General features: G+C 50.2%; 1 protein-coding gene across 2 annotated transcripts; it reads left to right on the top strand.

Moving 5' to 3' along the window:
* Nucleotides 1-1,229: 1,229 nt before the first annotated feature.
* Nucleotides 1,230-12,377, top strand: Atp6v1e2 (ATPase H+ transporting V1 subunit E2). Of its 2 annotated transcripts, none has more exons than XM_040738475.1 (2): nucleotides 1,230-1,248; nucleotides 11,414-12,377. In XM_040738475.1, exon 2 carries the CDS (start codon nucleotides 11,511-11,513, stop codon nucleotides 12,189-12,191), a length of 681 nt encoding a protein of 226 aa, XP_040594409.1. In that variant the 5' UTR covers nucleotides 1,230-1,248; nucleotides 11,414-11,510; the 3' UTR covers nucleotides 12,192-12,377. The 2 variants fall into 2 exon arrangements, with proteins under 2 accessions (XP_040594409.1, XP_005077327.1); XM_005077270.3 differs by lacking the exon at nucleotides 1,230-1,248 and adding an exon at nucleotides 8,904-8,981.
* The last annotated feature ends 5,475 nt before the right edge of the window (nucleotides 12,378-17,852 follow it).

The following is a 17,852-nucleotide window of genomic DNA, read 5'->3' as shown; positions in this document are numbered from 1 at the left end:
CAGTGAACATTCTGAATGTGCAGCATCTTCTAGTGTCGCGTCTGCTGCGCGGCTGTGTCCGAGAACGTGCGGAGGATGTCGGGGATTGACAACACAGAGACTTGTTCAATGATGTAAAGAAAACTTTAAACAGGCTCCAAAAAAGGTTCAAGAAAACCTCCTCAGAAAAGCTCCCACCAGAGAAGCTTCTGCTCTCTCCTCTCCCCTGGCTGGTTCTGCTCTGACACCAGAGGTGGATGTGTGTGGGTTTTTGAAGGTGCGGTTAGTCTCTGGACAAGGTCGAGGTCAGGGCAGTTTCCGTGGGAAGGCCTTTTCCAGGAACTTATTGTATCGTTTTTTAGTAAACATGTTTTTACTAAACATTGTCTCACAGCTGCCTACTCCCAGGCAGAAGGGGAAGTGGCCAGGAACTTATTGTATCGTTTTTAGTAAACATGTTTTTACTAAACATTGTCTCACAGCTGCCTACTCCCAGGCAGAAGGGGAAGTGGGTCTCTGCTCAAGGTCTGGTGTCCCCACATTCTAGTTCAGTGGTTCTCACCCTGTGGTTTGTGACCCCTTTGGGGTCGTACATCAGATACCTTACACATCAGATATTTACATTACGATTCGTAACAGTAGCAACATTACAGTGATGAAGTGCGGTTCGGGGTCACCACAACATGAGGAACTGTATTCAAGGGTGGCAGCGTCAGGAAGGTTGAGGACCACGGCTCCAGTTTGTAAGTCTCAGTGGAAGGGAAGCACTAACCCTTAAAGCAAAGATAGACGTTGCAGATGTTCAGTCCCTGCCAAACCCATGAGACAGTGAAACTCGGGTTAAATAAAAGCCATACTCTCTGGATGTTCTGCTTCAGTGGTGGGGGAGTAGTCAGTTCTGACACGGGAAGTGGCACCTCAGGAAGGCAGAGGTTGTTGTAGATGTGGCATGATTGAGTTGCTGAAAGCTAGGTGACAGGAAGTGGTTTTCTTACCAGAGTAGCTCCCGAGGTGCACACTGGACACCATACCTATCTATCTTCAGCAGTTTCTCCAGCTCTTCTACAACTCTGCATGCCTTTTCTGTCTAACCAGACATCATTTCTGTCTCCTGCAGCCCCGCCCCCTGAGAAAGGAGTGGGCCAGCAGATGACTACAATGAATGCATTTCATGTAAGCAGCATAGCAGCGTTCTCTTCTACCATAGCAAGCAAGAGTACTACACCAATCTTCCTGATGTGCAAAAAGCCACTGTGTGGTAATCTGAAGGTAATCCGCCCCCATAATCTCATAGGGAGTGACCCTGTTAGGAGGTGTGGCTTTGTTGGAGGAAGTGTGTCACTATGGGGGCGGGCTTTGAGGTTTCCTATGCTCGGGGTACCGCCCAGCATCTCAGTCAACTTCCTGTTGCCTGCAAGATGTAGGCCTCTCGGCTGCTTCCCCAGTACCAGGTCTGCCTGCACACAGCTGTGCTCTCTACCATAATTATAATGGACTGAACCTCTGAACTGTAAGCTGCCACCACAATTAACTGTTTTCCTTTATGAGAGTTGCCATGGTCATGGTGTCTCTTCATAGCAATAGAAACCCTAACTAAGGCACATTGTTTCCAGATCCAGAGATAACTTATCGTGTATAACATGCCATATTCTATGGCTAAACAGGTTCAAAGGCACTGAAATAATTTTGCCTTGCTTGCTAAACACTCTCTGCCTTGACCTCTGCCTAGAAAGTTATCCCAAGCCTTTCCCTGGCTTTCTCTGATGTCTTTACTCAGTATCTGGAGGGCTAATGCCTGGCTAAGCAGAGGCTTTGGGACGAAGTTCCAGGAGGCAGGGACCACTCTGGTTGGTCTCATCTTTTACTCAAGTATAAGTTAGGATCATGACAGCCTTACAGTCACCACTTTGAGTAGAATAGTCTCAGAGGCCTCCAGATAAATCCGTATGACTACCTTATCCTGCGTCCCAGCAATGTAGGCTGTATGGGAGTTCCTCTAGGTCAGGCCACTGTGTCTCCTCCCCCCACCATCACATTCTGACAGAGGGCTGAAAAGGCCCAAGGTTGTTGGCAGTGTGTAGGGGGCCTATGTCTTCACCACCCAACCACTGCTGTATGGGCTCAGTGAGCAGCTTTGATGACGTTGATGTATCCTCCTGCCTCCGCCAGAAGCCGTGAGATGAGTAAGGAAAAAGATAATAGCTTTCTTCCTGAGTAAGTCCCTGAAGAGACCCTGGACGTGGTGAGGGACGATGTCGGATAGACGTTTACATTCTCTTCCCTGCAAACCAGAGCCTTTCCTGTGCCAGGGTGGAGCTGTATCCCTGGAAGAGTTGAGGCCAAGACTGTCGTGATGAGAGTGAATTTGGTATCAGAGCTGTGCTTGCACCGAATATGTCATAGGGAGCTAACAGCAAGCATGGCCGCTGTGTGTCTCTGAGGTTGACCGCTTGTATTCCGTCTTAGCTTGCCCCCTGGAGTCCTGGACAGATAGCTCTCTCTAAGGAGACATACTTCAGGCTACTCAGTCACCTTTACCCTTAGGCTTGGTCCTTTGGAGGCTTCCTGGGACCTCTGACTTAGGTCCCCTTCCCCACAGGTGGTTAGAGGAGTCTGATCTATGAAGGGTCAGAGGGGACGGACCTTGGGGGCAAGGCTAGGGAAGTTACCCCTTGTAATAACAAACTCATCTAGAACTTTCCAGAGCTTGTCCAACCTTCATACCCTTTAGCCTTTTCGGTTCCATTGTGAGAACAGCAGCATCTCTCTTACAGATGTGACTTCTCTGTGTTGAAGTCAGATCATCTGGCCCTATGTTGATTAATTTTTGTCAGTTTGACACAAACTGGAGATACCCAGGAAGAGGCAGTCTCCGTTAAGGATATGTCCCCATCGGGCTGGCCTGTGAACACATCTATTGAGCATTTTCCTGATTGATGATTAATGTAGGATGACCAAGCCCACTGTGGGTGGTGCCATCCCCTGGACATGTGGGAGTGTATACAATGCATCTCCTGGGTTCTATAAGAATGCAGGGAAGCTGGGCAGTGGTGGCTCACACCTTTAATCCCAGCACTCGGGAGGCAGAGGCAGGTGGAGCTCTGTGAGTTCGAGCCCAGCCTGGTCTACAAGAGCTAGTTCCAGGACAGGCTCCAAAGTCACAGAGAAACCCTGTCTCTAAAAACAAAACAAAAACAGAACAAACAAACAAACAAACAAAAAAAAAAGGAAGAAAGGAAAGAGGCTGAGCAAGTCAGGGGGCTGCATTCTGCCATGACTTCTTCAGTCCCTGCCTCCAGGTTCCTGCCCTGACGTCCCTTCGTGATGGACTATGATGGACTGTAATCTGTTAAGAGGAAGTAAACCCTTTCCTCCCCACATCGGATTTGGTCAGTGTTTCAGCATAGCAATAGCAAGTAAAATAGGACGGAAATAGGTATCAGAGAACGGGTTATTACAACAATGCACGCAGCCGTGCTGCTTAGGGGAGGATTCTGGAAGTACTTGTAAGTCTGATCTGGAAATGCCATCATGTCCTTGGCGTTTAATGAGCTGTTCTGTGGGAACACACAAGATAAAGCCGAGGGCAGTGCAGATGGTGGACACCTGGCTCGGGAGATTGCAGAGGGAGGCAGAGATTCTCAGGGCTGTTGATATTTTGAACTGGGAATGTGTGGCTCTCGGTTAGCTGTGGCTCTTGGGTAACAAGAGACCAACACCCCCAAAGTGAAATCTTTGCCTTACTGGGACAATCAGGGTTGCTTAGCTAGGGCTGAGAAACTCAATCTGTGATTAAGAAGAGATCGGCATCATTGAGGTGAAGCCTGGCAAACATTTCCTCAGGGTCAGGACATGGAAGCTATGGGCCAGAGGGGCCAAGGCTGCATCTCAAGCAAATTAACTTGGTGGCGTGTGAGTGTAGCCCACGTAGGACGGTCTGGTTGGCATGGAAGTTGCAGGGCTGAAGAGGTCATGGGGAAACGCTGAGGCATGGTCCTGTGAGGTGCCAAGAGAGGTCACTGGTGAAGGGACAGCCTCATCTGCAGCGGAAACCCTGAGGTGCTGAGGCAGGCATGGAGTCCCTGAAGAAGCCTCATTGTTGTGGAGAGCTTTGTTTTTTGCAAGGTGGCTCGGACTGTGTCACCTGGAGGTAAGACAGACCTGAAAGGCTTTTCTTGTAGAGGACACTGTCCCTGGAAACCAAGCTATGCTCATTCGAAGCAAACCACTTCTGGGGAGAGCCCAGCTTCTCTGAAGTACTGCTTCGAAATGCCTGACCCTGCAGATGTTTTAGAAGAGGCAAAGTAGTGGCTTCTTTTTTTTTTTTTTTTTTTTTTACGAGACAGGGTTTCTCTGTATTGTTTTGGAGGCTGTCGGTCCAGCCTGGCCTCGAACTCACAGAGATCCGCCTGCCTCTGCCTCCCGAGTGCTGGGATTAAAGGCGTGTGCCACCACTGCCCGGCCGTGGCTTCTTAATGTAAATGATTTCGGAAGAAACTTTTTCCTTGCCTTGCCTGGCTCATTCTTGCCTTTTGTGCCTGGCCCCTGCAGGCATTTCACATTCAACAGGCAGGACCAGAAATCGCTTAGCCGCTGGGATGGAGTCTCTAAGCCCGGCTATGGTCCTCGCTGTCATCGCTGAAGTAGTCTACGCTTTTCTGACACTGGCTTTTCTCTCTGGGGGTGGGCTTTTACCTCTGGAGCTTTGACCTTATTTCCCCTCCTCCAGCTTGCTCCCAGGAGCAGAGTGTATAGTCCCTACTGTGTCTCACAGCCTTACCCACAGCCCGGCTGCTCTGCCCTGTGTGGGCTGCATCCAAGGGTCACACCTCCCCTTTCATTACTGACACCCTGTCTCTCATCCCCGGGCTCACCTGTGCACAGTCCCTATCTGTTTTCTAGTCAGCTCTCTCCTGCCTCTGCCACCACCTGGTGAGTCTCCCTAGACCAGTGTTCCGTCAAGTTACAACCCTATTGGGAAGCCGCAGGATCCGTCGCTCAACTGAAACCCACAGCCACCTTATCTGTGTCTTTTTTTTCCCCTGTATCCTGCCTCACCTTGAGCGGCTGGTACCTTTCCACACGTCTTAGCCAGAGGCCTTTCTGGGTAGCTCAAGTTCCTGCTTAAGAACTGGATCTCCACGAAGTCTTCACTCGTTTCTGTCAGTTTGGATACATTCCCAGCTGTGAATTCAACCAATGTCCTGTCTTTTCCAGATGGCTTGCTCCATGTTAAGGCGCTGCACTGGATTTCCCTGAAACCTCATTTTGTCTGAGTGCCTCTAGAGGTCTGCATATCCTCCCATTTATCCTCATCCCCTTGCTCCCCTGTTTGTGTTTTATTGTCAACCCCCAGACATTTGAAACCTGTAAGATTGAACTGTCTGCAGGGCAATACGCCACCACAGCCAGGGATGAACTCGGTAAGGCCAGCAGAGCTAGATCCCTTCATTCACGTAGCTTTATGGACATTGTCTGGTTCGTGATTTCCTGCTTGCAAACCTTGTATCCCATCACACCAAGGGCCCGGAAGCCAGGGCTGGCAGCGGCCTCGTTCTCACTCTGCTGGTGAGTGCACAACTCCTCACACACTACTCAGCCAATATCTGCTAAATGACAGAGAAGTTGATGCCTCCTCCCACATAGTTAATTCTGAACTCCCCCAAAGGACTTCCTAAATTTCTTCACCTACTTCCTGGGCCCATGCATTGCCCCATGCTTCGTGCCCTGGAAAACCCCTTCTTCTTGTTACTTGGCAATCCCTAAGTGTCTAGAGGCCCAAGTCTGGCACTGCTTCCTTTTTGACGGGGTAGTGAGACAATGCCACACACATCTGACTTCAGACATGCTTACAGACACAGCTGGAATGGAGGATGGTTGCTTCAGGGTGTGGGCGAGGTTCCTGGCTGACAGACTCGTGGCTTCCTCTTGGGTACAGGGTTCCTCACTTTTCTGGAATGCACGGGGCTTCATGTAGGGGAGGGCATGAAGAAACAGAACCTTCCAGGCTCGTTCTTCTCCCTAAGATCTTTCCCACACCCACAGATGCAAAATCACCAGTTCTGAAATGTCCCATCCACAGTCACAGTGGGGGCATCTGGGAGATGATCAACATTTCTTTTTGAAAAAAAATGAACTTATTTTGTGTGGAAGTGTTGTGAGTTCATGTGAACATGGCATGACACATGTTTGGAGGTCACAGGACAACCTGTGGGAGTCTGTTCTCTCTTTATCATGCAAGTCTCAAGGATCGAACTTGGGTCATAATGCCTGGTGGCAAGCGCACCTTTACCCACTGAGATATCTCACCGGCCCTTTGGCATTTCCTTTCTTGGCCTGGGTAGCAGTTAGCTAACCAAATATTTGCGTGGGAGCCAGGGCTCCCAAGTTATAATTCATTAGCTGCACATTTGCATTCTGTGTACTTTTCTCAGTGTGTGTTGTATTTTACAATTTAAAAAGACAAAAAAGAAAGCACGAAAACAAGTCTTTCCTGACTCCAAGCCCTCGGTCCAGTCAATCATATTGAAAGTGTCCGTGTGCACCTGCGTCTGCTGGAGTCCTGAGGACCCCTGGGCCCAGGTCTGAATTGACATTTTGATGATGAGCCTGGAGGCCCAAGAAGCAATGTGACTCATCCTGGGTCAGAAAGTAAGGGTGGACTTAGACGAGCTGGACATTTTACTTGAGGGGACAGGGTGGGTAACGTGCTGAGTGGAACTGGGCTCCTGTGCTTGGGGTCTGAAGCAGTAAGGATGCCCTGCTACTGAATATGGGGTAGATACTGGGAGGTATGTCTGCTTAGAGGCCCTGACTCGCTGTCACAGCCCCAGATGTCAGCAGGACAAATGCCACTTTCAGGAAGTAGAATAGAGGACTCTGGGCCTTAGTGCCAAAGCAGACATGAGATTTTCTCAGTTTGGTGTATTGTTTTGCTTAAACCACAGGTCCATGTGAGCTCACAATCTCTATGCCAGACAGGCAGGAAGTTAATCTGCTAGACACATGGCACCCCAGTTCCTGCAGACACATGCCACGGACACCCCAGTTCCTGCATCCAGACACATGCCACGGACAGCCCAGTTCCTGCAGACACATGACACGGACACCCCAGTTCCTGCAGACACATGACACGGACACCCCAGTTCCTGCAGACACATGACACGGACAGCCCAGTTCCTACATCCAGACACATGACACGGACACCCCAGTTCCTGCAGACACATGACACGGACACCCCAGTTCCTGCAGAACATGACACGGACACCCCAGTTCCTGCAGAACATGACACAGACACCCCAGTTCCTGCAGAACATGACACGGACACCCCAATTCCTGCAGACACATGCCACGGACACCCCAGTTCCTGCAGACACATGACACGGACACCCCAGTTCCTGCATCCAGACACATGACACGGACACCCCAGTTCCTGCATCCAGACACATGACACGGACACCCCAGTTCCTGCATCCAGACACATGACACGGACACCCCAGTTCCTGCATCCAGACACATGACACGGACACCCCAGTTCCTGCAGACACATGCCACGGACACCCCAGTTCCTGCAGACACATGACACGGACACCCCAGTTCCTGCAGACACATGACACGGACACCCCAGTTCCTGCAGACACATGACACGGACAGCCCAGTTCCTACATCCAGACACATGACACGGACACCCCAGTTCCTGCAGACACATGACACGGACACCCCAGTTCCTGCAGACACATGACACGGATACCCCAGTTCCTGCAGACACATGACACAGACACCCCAGTTCCTGCAGACACATGACACAGACACCCCAATTCCTGCAGACACATTCGCTCTAATCCCAAATTTCAGCCCACCCACTCTGTAGCTTCTTCTAAGGCCAGCATTAATGAACACAGTGGAAGCTGGTGCACAGGGAAGCCCTGATAACTGTGGACTACAGCACCTGGCAGGGGGCATGTGATGGGCTATGAGCTAATCACTCCCACTCCCAACCTGGGGCCTTGGAATTCAGAACTTTACCCACCATCACCGAGGGAAGGTGTGTCTGTGTCTGGACTATTAATGAGGGTACTGTGAAATATTTGGGGAGTTCCTGAACTCCAGCCAGGGCTGCTAAGCTTAAAAAAGAGGCAAATGATTGAAAGCCGATTCAGATCTACCTCCCTTATGCCCAAAGAAGGACTGTGATGAGTGACCCCCCAAATCCAAGGAGAGATCATGGCGGCAGTGTACAGATGGCAATCGCCATCCAAGAAGTGTGACTCCACCCACTCCGGCTACCAAGCTTCACTTCTTTCATTTAAGCAATGGCCCCATGTCGCGGATGGTGTTATATTCCCATTATACCCATAATGAAACAGGGTTGGGAGGGGAGCCTGAGCTGCTTCAGAAAAATCACATGCATGGTCAGTGCAGAGCTGGGCATTGAGGCAACCCCACTGCAGAGTCTACTCTGTCCGGGCACAGAGATATGCCTCCATTGTGAAAAGGAACCCAACAGCCCCATGATGGGAGTGACTGTCTTAGAAACCATCTGGTGAATTCTGATTGGACTGCTTCCTTATTAAACAGCCTTCAGATTTAGCTCCACAGTCAATCTGCCTTCGAGAAAAGAAGCCATGACCAATCAGCATGGCTGTTGTAGTTTCCGTTAGTAAATTAATACACTAGCTGCCTGGGTCTATACACGTATCTGTTAAGGGGAGCCCATCTCATAGTGGGCCCACTCTGCAGCAATTTAATCAAGATTCTGAGTGTACAAGGTTAGCGCTAGCTACGGCCCTGTGCCAAGGAACCCGCTCTTGGACACTTCTTGGCAGAACCGGCCAGCCTTCCTAAGGGGTGGCCTAGCTGTGAATTTGAGCTGCTTGGTCAGATGGCCTGGGTCATCTGTACAGAAGGATGTGACAGTGCCATGTTCCAGTGAGTGTTCCAAGTTCCACACTCTGTATCAGACTCCAGGCGCCGGACCAAAGGCGGCTCCTGGCAGGGAACTGGTAAGGGCTGGTTTGGTGTGTTTGTTCCTCCACACATATGCCTGGGGTGTCCTACATCTGGAACTCCCTTGCCTTTCATCCATAGTGACTCCAAAAGCTGGTGACTAGCAGGGCCACTCAGGGAGCCTTTTAAAACGAATTTAATCAACGTGTCTCCTGTAGGAGCAGGGAATGTTTTGTGCCATTGACAAAAAAACAAAACCAAAAAAAAAAAAAACCTCAGTTTTCAAAAGTATACCTCAAAATTACATGAGACAAGTTCAATAATCTTTTGGGGGAAGTTATTTTAGATAGGAACTTGCTATGTAGCTCTGGCTGGCCTGGGACTTACTGCTAGACCAAGCTAGCCTCAGGGTTACAGAGCTCCGCCTGCCTCTGGCTCCCAAGTGCTGGAATTGGAGCATGTGCCACCACGTCCAGCCTTGTCAAAAATTTAAAATTACATGAATATCAGGGCCCGAGTGTAGAGGTCAAAGGACAACTAGCTAGAATTGATTCTTTCTTCTACTGAGTGGGTTCTAGGGACCAAACTCAGGTTTTCAGGCTTGGTGGTACGTACCATTACCCACTGGGCTGTCTCACTGGGCCTGATTATACCTTTGGTATCTTTCTAATTAAATTATTCTTTAGCTCCAAAATTTATTTAGTTCCTTGTACATTTTCTCTTTTGAATAGTCTCATTTCATTCAGACATTTTCCTGAGATTGATGAGATTTTTTGAGTTTTTTTAAAAGTTAATTTACTCTTAGACATATCATATGTGTATATAATCCATTCTGGTCACACGGATCCCTCCACAATCCCTTCTCCCCCCCCCCCACGCTTCCTCTCTTCCCTCCAAATCTCCGCCGTACTTTGTCTTTTTGTTTTGTTTTTTGCTTTGTGACCCACTGGATTTAACCAGGTCACTTGCGTGGACATGGGCATGGAGCAATGGAGCATTAGTGACTCATGGATGGCTACGCTACTGAAGAAAGTGACATTCTCCCTTCAGCAGCTCAAGACTGCCATTAGCTCTCCTGGGTGGGGCGGGAACCCCACTTTCCCTCATCCACCTATGATAGAAGGTTTGTTTGTGGGTTCAGTCTTTTGTGGGTCCTATGCAGGCAACCACAGTTGCTGTAAACTCATGACTGTCATGCTGTGTCATGCCCATAGGATAGCATTTTATGGCCCTAGTAGGGACAGTGTCTTTGTTTTCTTCCGTTTTTATTTTTGTTTGTTTTATTTCCATGACACTGGATCCCAGAACCATGTACATGTTAGACAAATGTTCTACCACTGAATCATATCCCCAGTCTGAGGATTTTTCTCCTCCTCCTCCTCCTCCTGCTCCTCCTCCTTCTCCTCCTCCTTCTCTCCTCCTTTATAATTACTACTGGAGGAGGGTGTCTGTGTGTGTGTGTGTGCGTGTGTGTGCGCACGCGATGAGTTTTTGAGTGTAGATGCACACATACTGTGGTACACTCATGGAGGTCAGAGGTGTGGAGTTGGAGCTGTGCTTCTGCCTTTCCATGGGGCCTGGAAACCAAACACAAGTCTTTGGGGGCTGTTTGGCAGGCACTCCAGCCCAACACTCTGTTTCAGATCCCAGATCCCAGATGATACTGGCAGAGGTTTGGATGACAGTAGGTGTAGGATGAGCAATAGATACGGAATGAGGCTTTCAAAGATGGATTCCTTAAAGGTCCCCCATGCTATTCAAATATCTCCACAAGCTTGGAGATAAAAGACTAACTTCAGCCTCTTCAGCCCCATGTCTCACCCCAGAGTGCCTTCGCCCTTGCCATACTCTAATTCTTTGCGTCATTAGAGGTTTTGTGAAGCCTTCTGCCTCTGAGAAGTCTTCCTGGATTGAATCCTGCCTTACCAGGTTCTCTGCTTCTCCTCACTCCTCCCCACCCCATAGTGTGTCTATTTGGTTGTTTAACCTTTTAAAAGAATTTTGTGTGGGGGTGTTTTGTTTGAATATGTTATATGTCTGTATACCACATACGTACAGTGCCTGAAGAGGCCAGAATGAGGTGTCAGATCCCCTAGAACTAGAGTTACAGGGAGATGTGAACTACCATGTGAGTGCTGGGAATTGAACTCAGGTCTTGATGGCTGAGCTATCTCTCCAGCCCCATGTGGAGACATTCTTTATGTTTATGTATTGATTTGGTATTTCTACTCCAAAGACTTCTTATCTGAGTCTTCAGTCATCACTGCCTAGAGAATTCCTGGCCCCAACTTCCAGCTATTGGGTGACAATGAGCTGACAAGGAATGGAATGGAGGTTGAAGCCTCTGTTACTAGGGAACGAACAGCTTCTTACAAATCACTTTCCGATTCTGGACTTGGCGTTTACTTATTTGTGAACTGAGGGCTATAGAGATGGCCTCCAGGATCCTTCCCTTTAGACTCGGATTTCCCCTTTGTGTACCCCACAGGGAGGAAGAGGAACATTCGCAGCCCCCTGGAAACCGTCAAAATCGGAAACACAAAGGGTCCACGGATACTCCCTCTACTTGCTTCCGGAGAGCAGCCATGGCCCTGACCGACCTCGATGTGCAGAAACAGATCAAACACATGATGGCTTTCATCGAGCAAGAAGCCAATGAAAAGGCAGAGGAGATTGACGCCAAGGCGGAGGAAGAGTTCAACATCGAGAAAGGCCGCCTTGTGCAGACCCAGCGACTGAAGATCATGGATTACTATGAGAAGAAGGAGAAACAGATAGAGCAGCAGAAAAAAATCCAGCTGTCCACCATGAGAAATCAGGCGCGGCTCACGGTCCTGAGAGCCCGAGACAATCTCGTCTTGGAGCTGCTCAAGGATGCCAAGGTAAGACTCAGTAGAGTTGTGTTGGATCTCCATGTTTATCAGGAGCTGCTGGATAAACTCGTGCTCCAAGCCTTGCTCCGGCTGCTGGAGCCTGTGATGATCGTCCGCTGCAGGCCGCAGGACCTCCACCTGGTAGAGGCTGCGGTGCAAAGAGCCATCCCTCAGTACATGATGCTCTGCCTGAAGCATTCGGACATCCAGGTTGACCAAGAGGCATACTTGTCTTCGAATGCGGCTGGAGGGGTGGAGGTCTACAGCAGTGACCATAGAATAAAGGTTTCCAATACCCTGGAAAGTCGACTGAATCTCGCGGCCCTGGAAAAGATGCCAGATATACGAAGGACTTTGTTTGGGGGCAATGCCAACAGAAAGTTCTTTACTTAAGGTGCTGGAAAGGGAAACTGGCGTTGAATTGCAACGTCAAAAAGAAGTCTCGAGTCATTGGGACAAAGGGAACTGGGGGTGGGGGGGTGCGTCTTCCTCTTTGGAAGCTCTGGTGTTGGTTCCTAGCTTTCAGTAGCTGCAAGAATTACACATCGCTAACTTTGGAATAAAGCCCAAACGATGCCCAGAAATCAAACTCTGGTTCATCTGTGTTTATGACAGCTGCGGGGGGGCATTCTCAAGGCTGGGATGGAGGAAGTGGAGATGGCTTCACCTTAGGGTGAGATCTGAATTGCTGCACCTTTGGCCCATGAGTCTCAGGTACTAAGCATACTCAGATATGGCGTGTGTTTCAGCTTTAGTAACTTGTGACATTGGTATGGAACGAGGGTGAACGTCATGGATGTGTCTGGTACAGCTTCCCCAGGGCTCATGGTCAGAAAAGCCTAGGGCAATCAGAAACTGAACCTCCGGTTTCATGTGCTTGGTCTTGACATTCTTTTTTTTGAGACGGGGTTTCTCTGTATTGTTTTGGAGGCTGTCCTGGAACTCAATCTGTAGACCAGGCTGGTCTCGAACTCACAGAGATCCACCTGCCTCTGCCTCCCGAGTGCTGGGATTAAAGGCATGCACCACCAATGCCCGGTGCCTTGACATTCTTGATGATGGGACATTGGGGTATGTACCAAGGGTTTGGATCCTTGGCTTATGCATGCTACCCATTGATTCCAGAAGCCCGGCTGTGTTCCTGAAGTTCTTCTTGGCCTGTCTCTCCCATCCCCCTGCTGCTCTGAGGGCCCAGCCTTCTATGTTACCAGCTAGCATCACCACCTCTCTGCCCCGGTGGCATGCTGCGTCAGAGTGGGGTGTCTATAAGCTCTGTGGGGTTCAGGGTCAAGCACAACGATAGACATCTGTTGTCACAGCTCAGGTCCAGTGTGCTGTTCTTGAGGCTGATGGGAAAGACAGCCCAGAAGCTGTCCAACTTTCTGGGCCCAAGTATAAGGCAGGCCAAGGCAGGGTATGCCTGTGGCCCACAGGATTCTCCCTCAGGTAGTTGAATGCCTATGGGGATTTGGGCTGTCTCTCCCAGATGGCTGGAAGTAATTTCTGGGAGAAGTAAAAAAAAAAAAAAAAACACAGATTGTGGGGTTTTTTTGTTTGTTTGTTTTTGTTTAGCTTTTGTTTTTTGAGATAGGGTTTCCCTGTGTAACAGCCCTACCTGTCCTGTAGACCAGGCTGGCCTCGAACTCTCAGAGATCTGCCTGCCTCAGCCTGACTGTGGTCATTTTTTGTTTACATATGGGCACTACATACTATCAAAGGAATAGTGGGGTTGGAGATACCGCTCACTGCGTAAGAGCACTTGCTGCTTTTCCAGGGGACCCAGGTCATTCCCAGCACCCACATGGTGGCTCACAGCCACCCATCTCTAACTCTGGTTCCAGGGGACCCAGTTCACTGTGACCTTGGCAGGCACCAGGCACACATGTGGTGTGCACACACATGTGCGCGCACACACACACGTGCACACACACATACACGAGGCGAGCACTCAAAGCGAGTAGTGAAATCTGTACTAGTCTTGCTTCACTTAGGAAGACATTAACGCGCGCGTGCACACACACATACACACACACACACACACAGGAGGCGAGCACTTAAAGTGAGTGGTGAAATCTGTACTAGTCTTGCTTCACTTAGGAAGACATTAACTGGTAAGCAAACGTGAAAAGCAGAGCGACAGCAAAAGAAAGCACTTTCTGGGTCGTCACACTTCCCTTCCTGTTTAAACAAAGGATCCTTCGTTTTTGTTTTACACTGGACCCCACAGATCCCGCATTTAGGTCTGTGTGGGTGTGTACGCCTTCAAGTTGAATCTGTGAGTGAGTGAGTGAGTGAGTGTGTGCCGTTCATTGATCAACAGGTTTGGAACAGAGGAAACTCGGAGCAACTATCCAGAGCAAATGCTATGCCCTGTCTGGTTAGGACCATGTACTGAACAGAAGGCCCACGGGACTCAAGCACAAAGCTGGCGGGGAGGGGGTCAGGTTATTCGTAAGTTAGGGTGCTATCTAGAACCCACGGGCAGACATCTCACAGGGCCTCAGGAAAGGGCTGCAATTGAGAGCAGAAAAGCTACTTGGTGTAATGAGAGCTTTCTGTCCCAGCTGGTCCCGTGGCCCTTGAGCCCTAAAGAAACACATGGACACACTATATTAATTATAAAATTGTTGGCTGATGACTAGGGCTTCTTATTGGCTAGCTCTGTCTTAATTATTAACCCATTTCTATTAAAGTATTCCACGTGGTCTTATCTTACCAGAGAAGGAGTCTGGACCTCTAACTCCTTTGGTGGCTCACCTGGTGACTGTTCTGGCAAGCCCTCTCTTCCTACCTTTCCCAGAATGCTCCTCATCCTAGTCCTATCTATCTTCCTGCCTCATTGGCCACAGTGTTTTATTCGTCAGCCAATAAGAGAAACATATGTACAGAAGGACTTCCCCCATCAACTTAGAATCTTCCTTCTCCCAAATCCCTTCTCCATGGTTTGCCAAATTCTCCTCACAGAGTTGCCACACCACATATAACTTGTCCTTGCTCCTTCCCCTCCTCCTCTCCCCCTGTGGTTCCAGTGTCCCTTTGGCAAAGCCAAAAGGGATGCTCAACAAAGTCCTGACATCTCCCCAGTTCCTGGTCACAAGGACCATGTCCCCTTGAAGGTTCAACACGTCAGCCTTTACTTCCTGGAGCCTCCGTCCCACCTGTCTCATCTCCCAGACACTGCCTTCCAGACAGGGGGTCATCTTTGCTGCCCGTGAGTTTTACAACTGATGTTGGATAACACGGGGACCCTGGGGGAGCATTCATGGGCATTCTGGATGGGGGGACTCCTGGGCCTCTCTATTCTGGCTTGTAAGAAGGAAGAGGGATGTGACACACGCGTCTGGGGAAAAGGCATCTCCACGGTATTTCAGAATGGGAGCTTGACAAGAGAACCCTTCTCTACTGCTCCCGTGCAGGGGGGGGGGCCGGGGAAATGGACACAGCAGTAGAGCTGCCGACTATGATGAAGACTGTGCCTCCCGCCTTGCTTCTCGTCTGGGTGTGCCTGGGTCTTCTGCACCCTTTTTCCCCCACGTGTAGAGCCTTGCTTTGTACCTGTGTGCACAAACTGGGACGCTCCGGGGGGGGGTGTCCCTGACCAGCGCCCTCCACAGGGGCTGTGGGAAACGCGCGGTTGGGTCTTCAAATCCGCGTGGCCCCAGCACTAACTTGGCATGGCTGTGGGAGTCGGCAGTTGTGTGTGCCCTGCCCCATGGTGTTTGCTTTGGCGGTGCTTGCCTAGGCATTTGATCAGCAGGTATGCAATATGTTAGTACCCACCCCCCACCCCCAAAGAAGGTGTGCTCTTGGAACAAACCGTGAGAACCCCCCAAAGCAGGCATAGCCCTTCCCCAAGTGTCTTCTCATTAGCACTTCCTCCTGAGGTGTGAGGCAAGCTGTTGGCTGCAAGGCAGAGCCTGCGCTTAAAGTAGCTTAAAGTAGCGCGGATGCTGTGGAGACTCACCCCGCCATGTGAAGGGAGCTGGAGGATAGGAACCCTCTCCACAAGTCCCCCCACCCCAAACACACACATTGCACAGATGAGTGCATCATCAAGAGTTAGGTCTGTCAGCAGGCAGAGAGAGAAGGGGAGGAGATAGATTTAGCTCTGACTCTGAGCTTCCTGGAGAGAAGCAGGCGGAGATGGCACGGGTACTTTGGTCATGTGGCCAGTCCCAGAGAAAGCTGTGAGACCAAGCCCACCACAGTGAAAACATAGCAGTGCTCTCTGGTGCTGACCCTGAGGTCCTATGGGGGTTTTAGAGATGGTTAATCCCAGCGCTTGGAAGGCACAGGCAGGTGGATGTCAGTGAGTTCGAGACCGGCCTGGTCTGCAGAGTGAGTTCCGGGACAGCCAGGACTGCTCCACGGAAAAACGGTGTCTTAAGAGAACCAACGTCCTGGGGACACTGCCCTTTGTTCACTGCTTCTCCTGTATATACCTTGCCCCTTACGACTCGGATGGCACCCCTCAAGTCACCCTCACCACTGACAGAATGGGGAAGGAAGCTCAGTGTCCCCTCCCACCGTCACCACCTCTAACCTCTGTCCTAAAACAAAAGAAGCCCCTGCTTTCCTGAGTGAGCTCATAGCCCCTGGTGCTCGTCCTGCAAGGTGGTCCACGGCACTTGTCCTACAGGGTGGCCCATGGCGCTTATCCTGCAGGGTGGCCCTCTTTACAAGGAGGTGGAGTACTTCTGTCTGCAAACACAGTAAAAGGACCCCTAGGCACCAAGAGTCAGGACATAGGACTCTTGGCCCACATCCTCAGCCATCTCCAGAGAATGATGAACGTGAACTCTTTTGTCACTGGGTGATGAACCTGTGGAGGGTGTTGCTGGATTCATCCTGGGTGCTCCCAGACCAGCATTGACTCCTGTCCTGGAGTTTACAAAAGGCTCAGAAGTCCAGAACACCCAAAGGGCCAATGCCTGCTTGAATCCGGCGTCCCGAGGGAGCAGTCCAGCCAGGGTCTGACCTGCTAATAAGACCCCTGGGATTGAAAACAAGGCAGAAAAGCCTGAAGTTATCACCTTTCAATTTTATAAAAAACACACATAGCTGACCAGCTATGACAGAAAGGGCAGGGCCATGCCTGGGGCCTCAGGGAAGCCTTCACTCTCAGGATGTCCTGGGCTCAGGGCTTAGTCACAGAAGGACCCACGGGCCAGGGGTGCCTGTACCAGAGCAGTACCTGGAGGGGCCCAGGGAAGGACTGAGCCCTGTACAGTGTCAGAGTACTAACAGCACCCTAAGGAACACAGTGGATAGGAAGGGGACCCAGCCCACAGCACCGGGCTCAGGGCTATCTCCTAGTGGGTGCTAACCACTCTCTGAAAAAGAAAGAAACAGAAAGGAGGAGACAGAGGGAAGAAACAGAAAAATACAGATGGGTGGGACAGAGAGGGGACGGAGGGAGGAAGAGTGGAAGCCAGATGCTGTGGGGCTTGATTGCTAGGAGGAAAACAATGGGAGGTGTTTGAAGATTGTCATCTTTGGCTCTTTGGAATCTGAGCCCTGGCTTTTCACATAGTGAAACTTCACAGCAACAGACTTCTTATTCATGTGTTCTGAGAATATCCATTGCGTCCTATTGCGTCCTATTGCGTCATTAGTAAGTGGCCTTTGCACTGAACAGGACAATTTAGGCTCCAGGATTCTGAGGGCACAGATGGGCCGAGTCACCAGGGGCACTAAACAGATAGTGAATGGTTTTAAGTGGGTCTCAGAAGAATTAAAGAGCTATAGCTCATGAAATCTTCCCTAACCCCTGCTCAGGCAGGGGTGGGGGGTTCCTAACTGCCTCCTTGGTATCCCAGGAGCAACACCACATCAGCAGATAAGTGGAGGGTGGGGGAGGGGCTGAGTAGGTGCTGGGGGTGGGGAGGGAGCTGTGAGGTGTCACTTGTCTTGGTCTGTACCTGAATGCCTTAGATAAGATCATTTCTGAGCATCAGACATTGATTACTCGTGGTCTGGAAGTTGGGAAGTCAAGGTCAAGGTCCCAGACTCATTCAAGATGGTGTCTTCAATAGGACTCCACATGGTAGAGGG

The sequence above is a fragment of the Mesocricetus auratus genome, unplaced genomic scaffold, assembly GCF_017639785.1.
Source record: "Mesocricetus auratus isolate SY011 unplaced genomic scaffold, BCM_Maur_2.0 Super-Scaffold_100676, whole genome shotgun sequence".
NCBI classification, from domain to species: Eukaryota; Metazoa; Chordata; class Mammalia; order Rodentia; family Cricetidae; genus Mesocricetus; species Mesocricetus auratus.
Note: the sequence above shows the minus strand (reverse complement) of the source record. Positions and strands in the feature narration are given on the sequence as shown.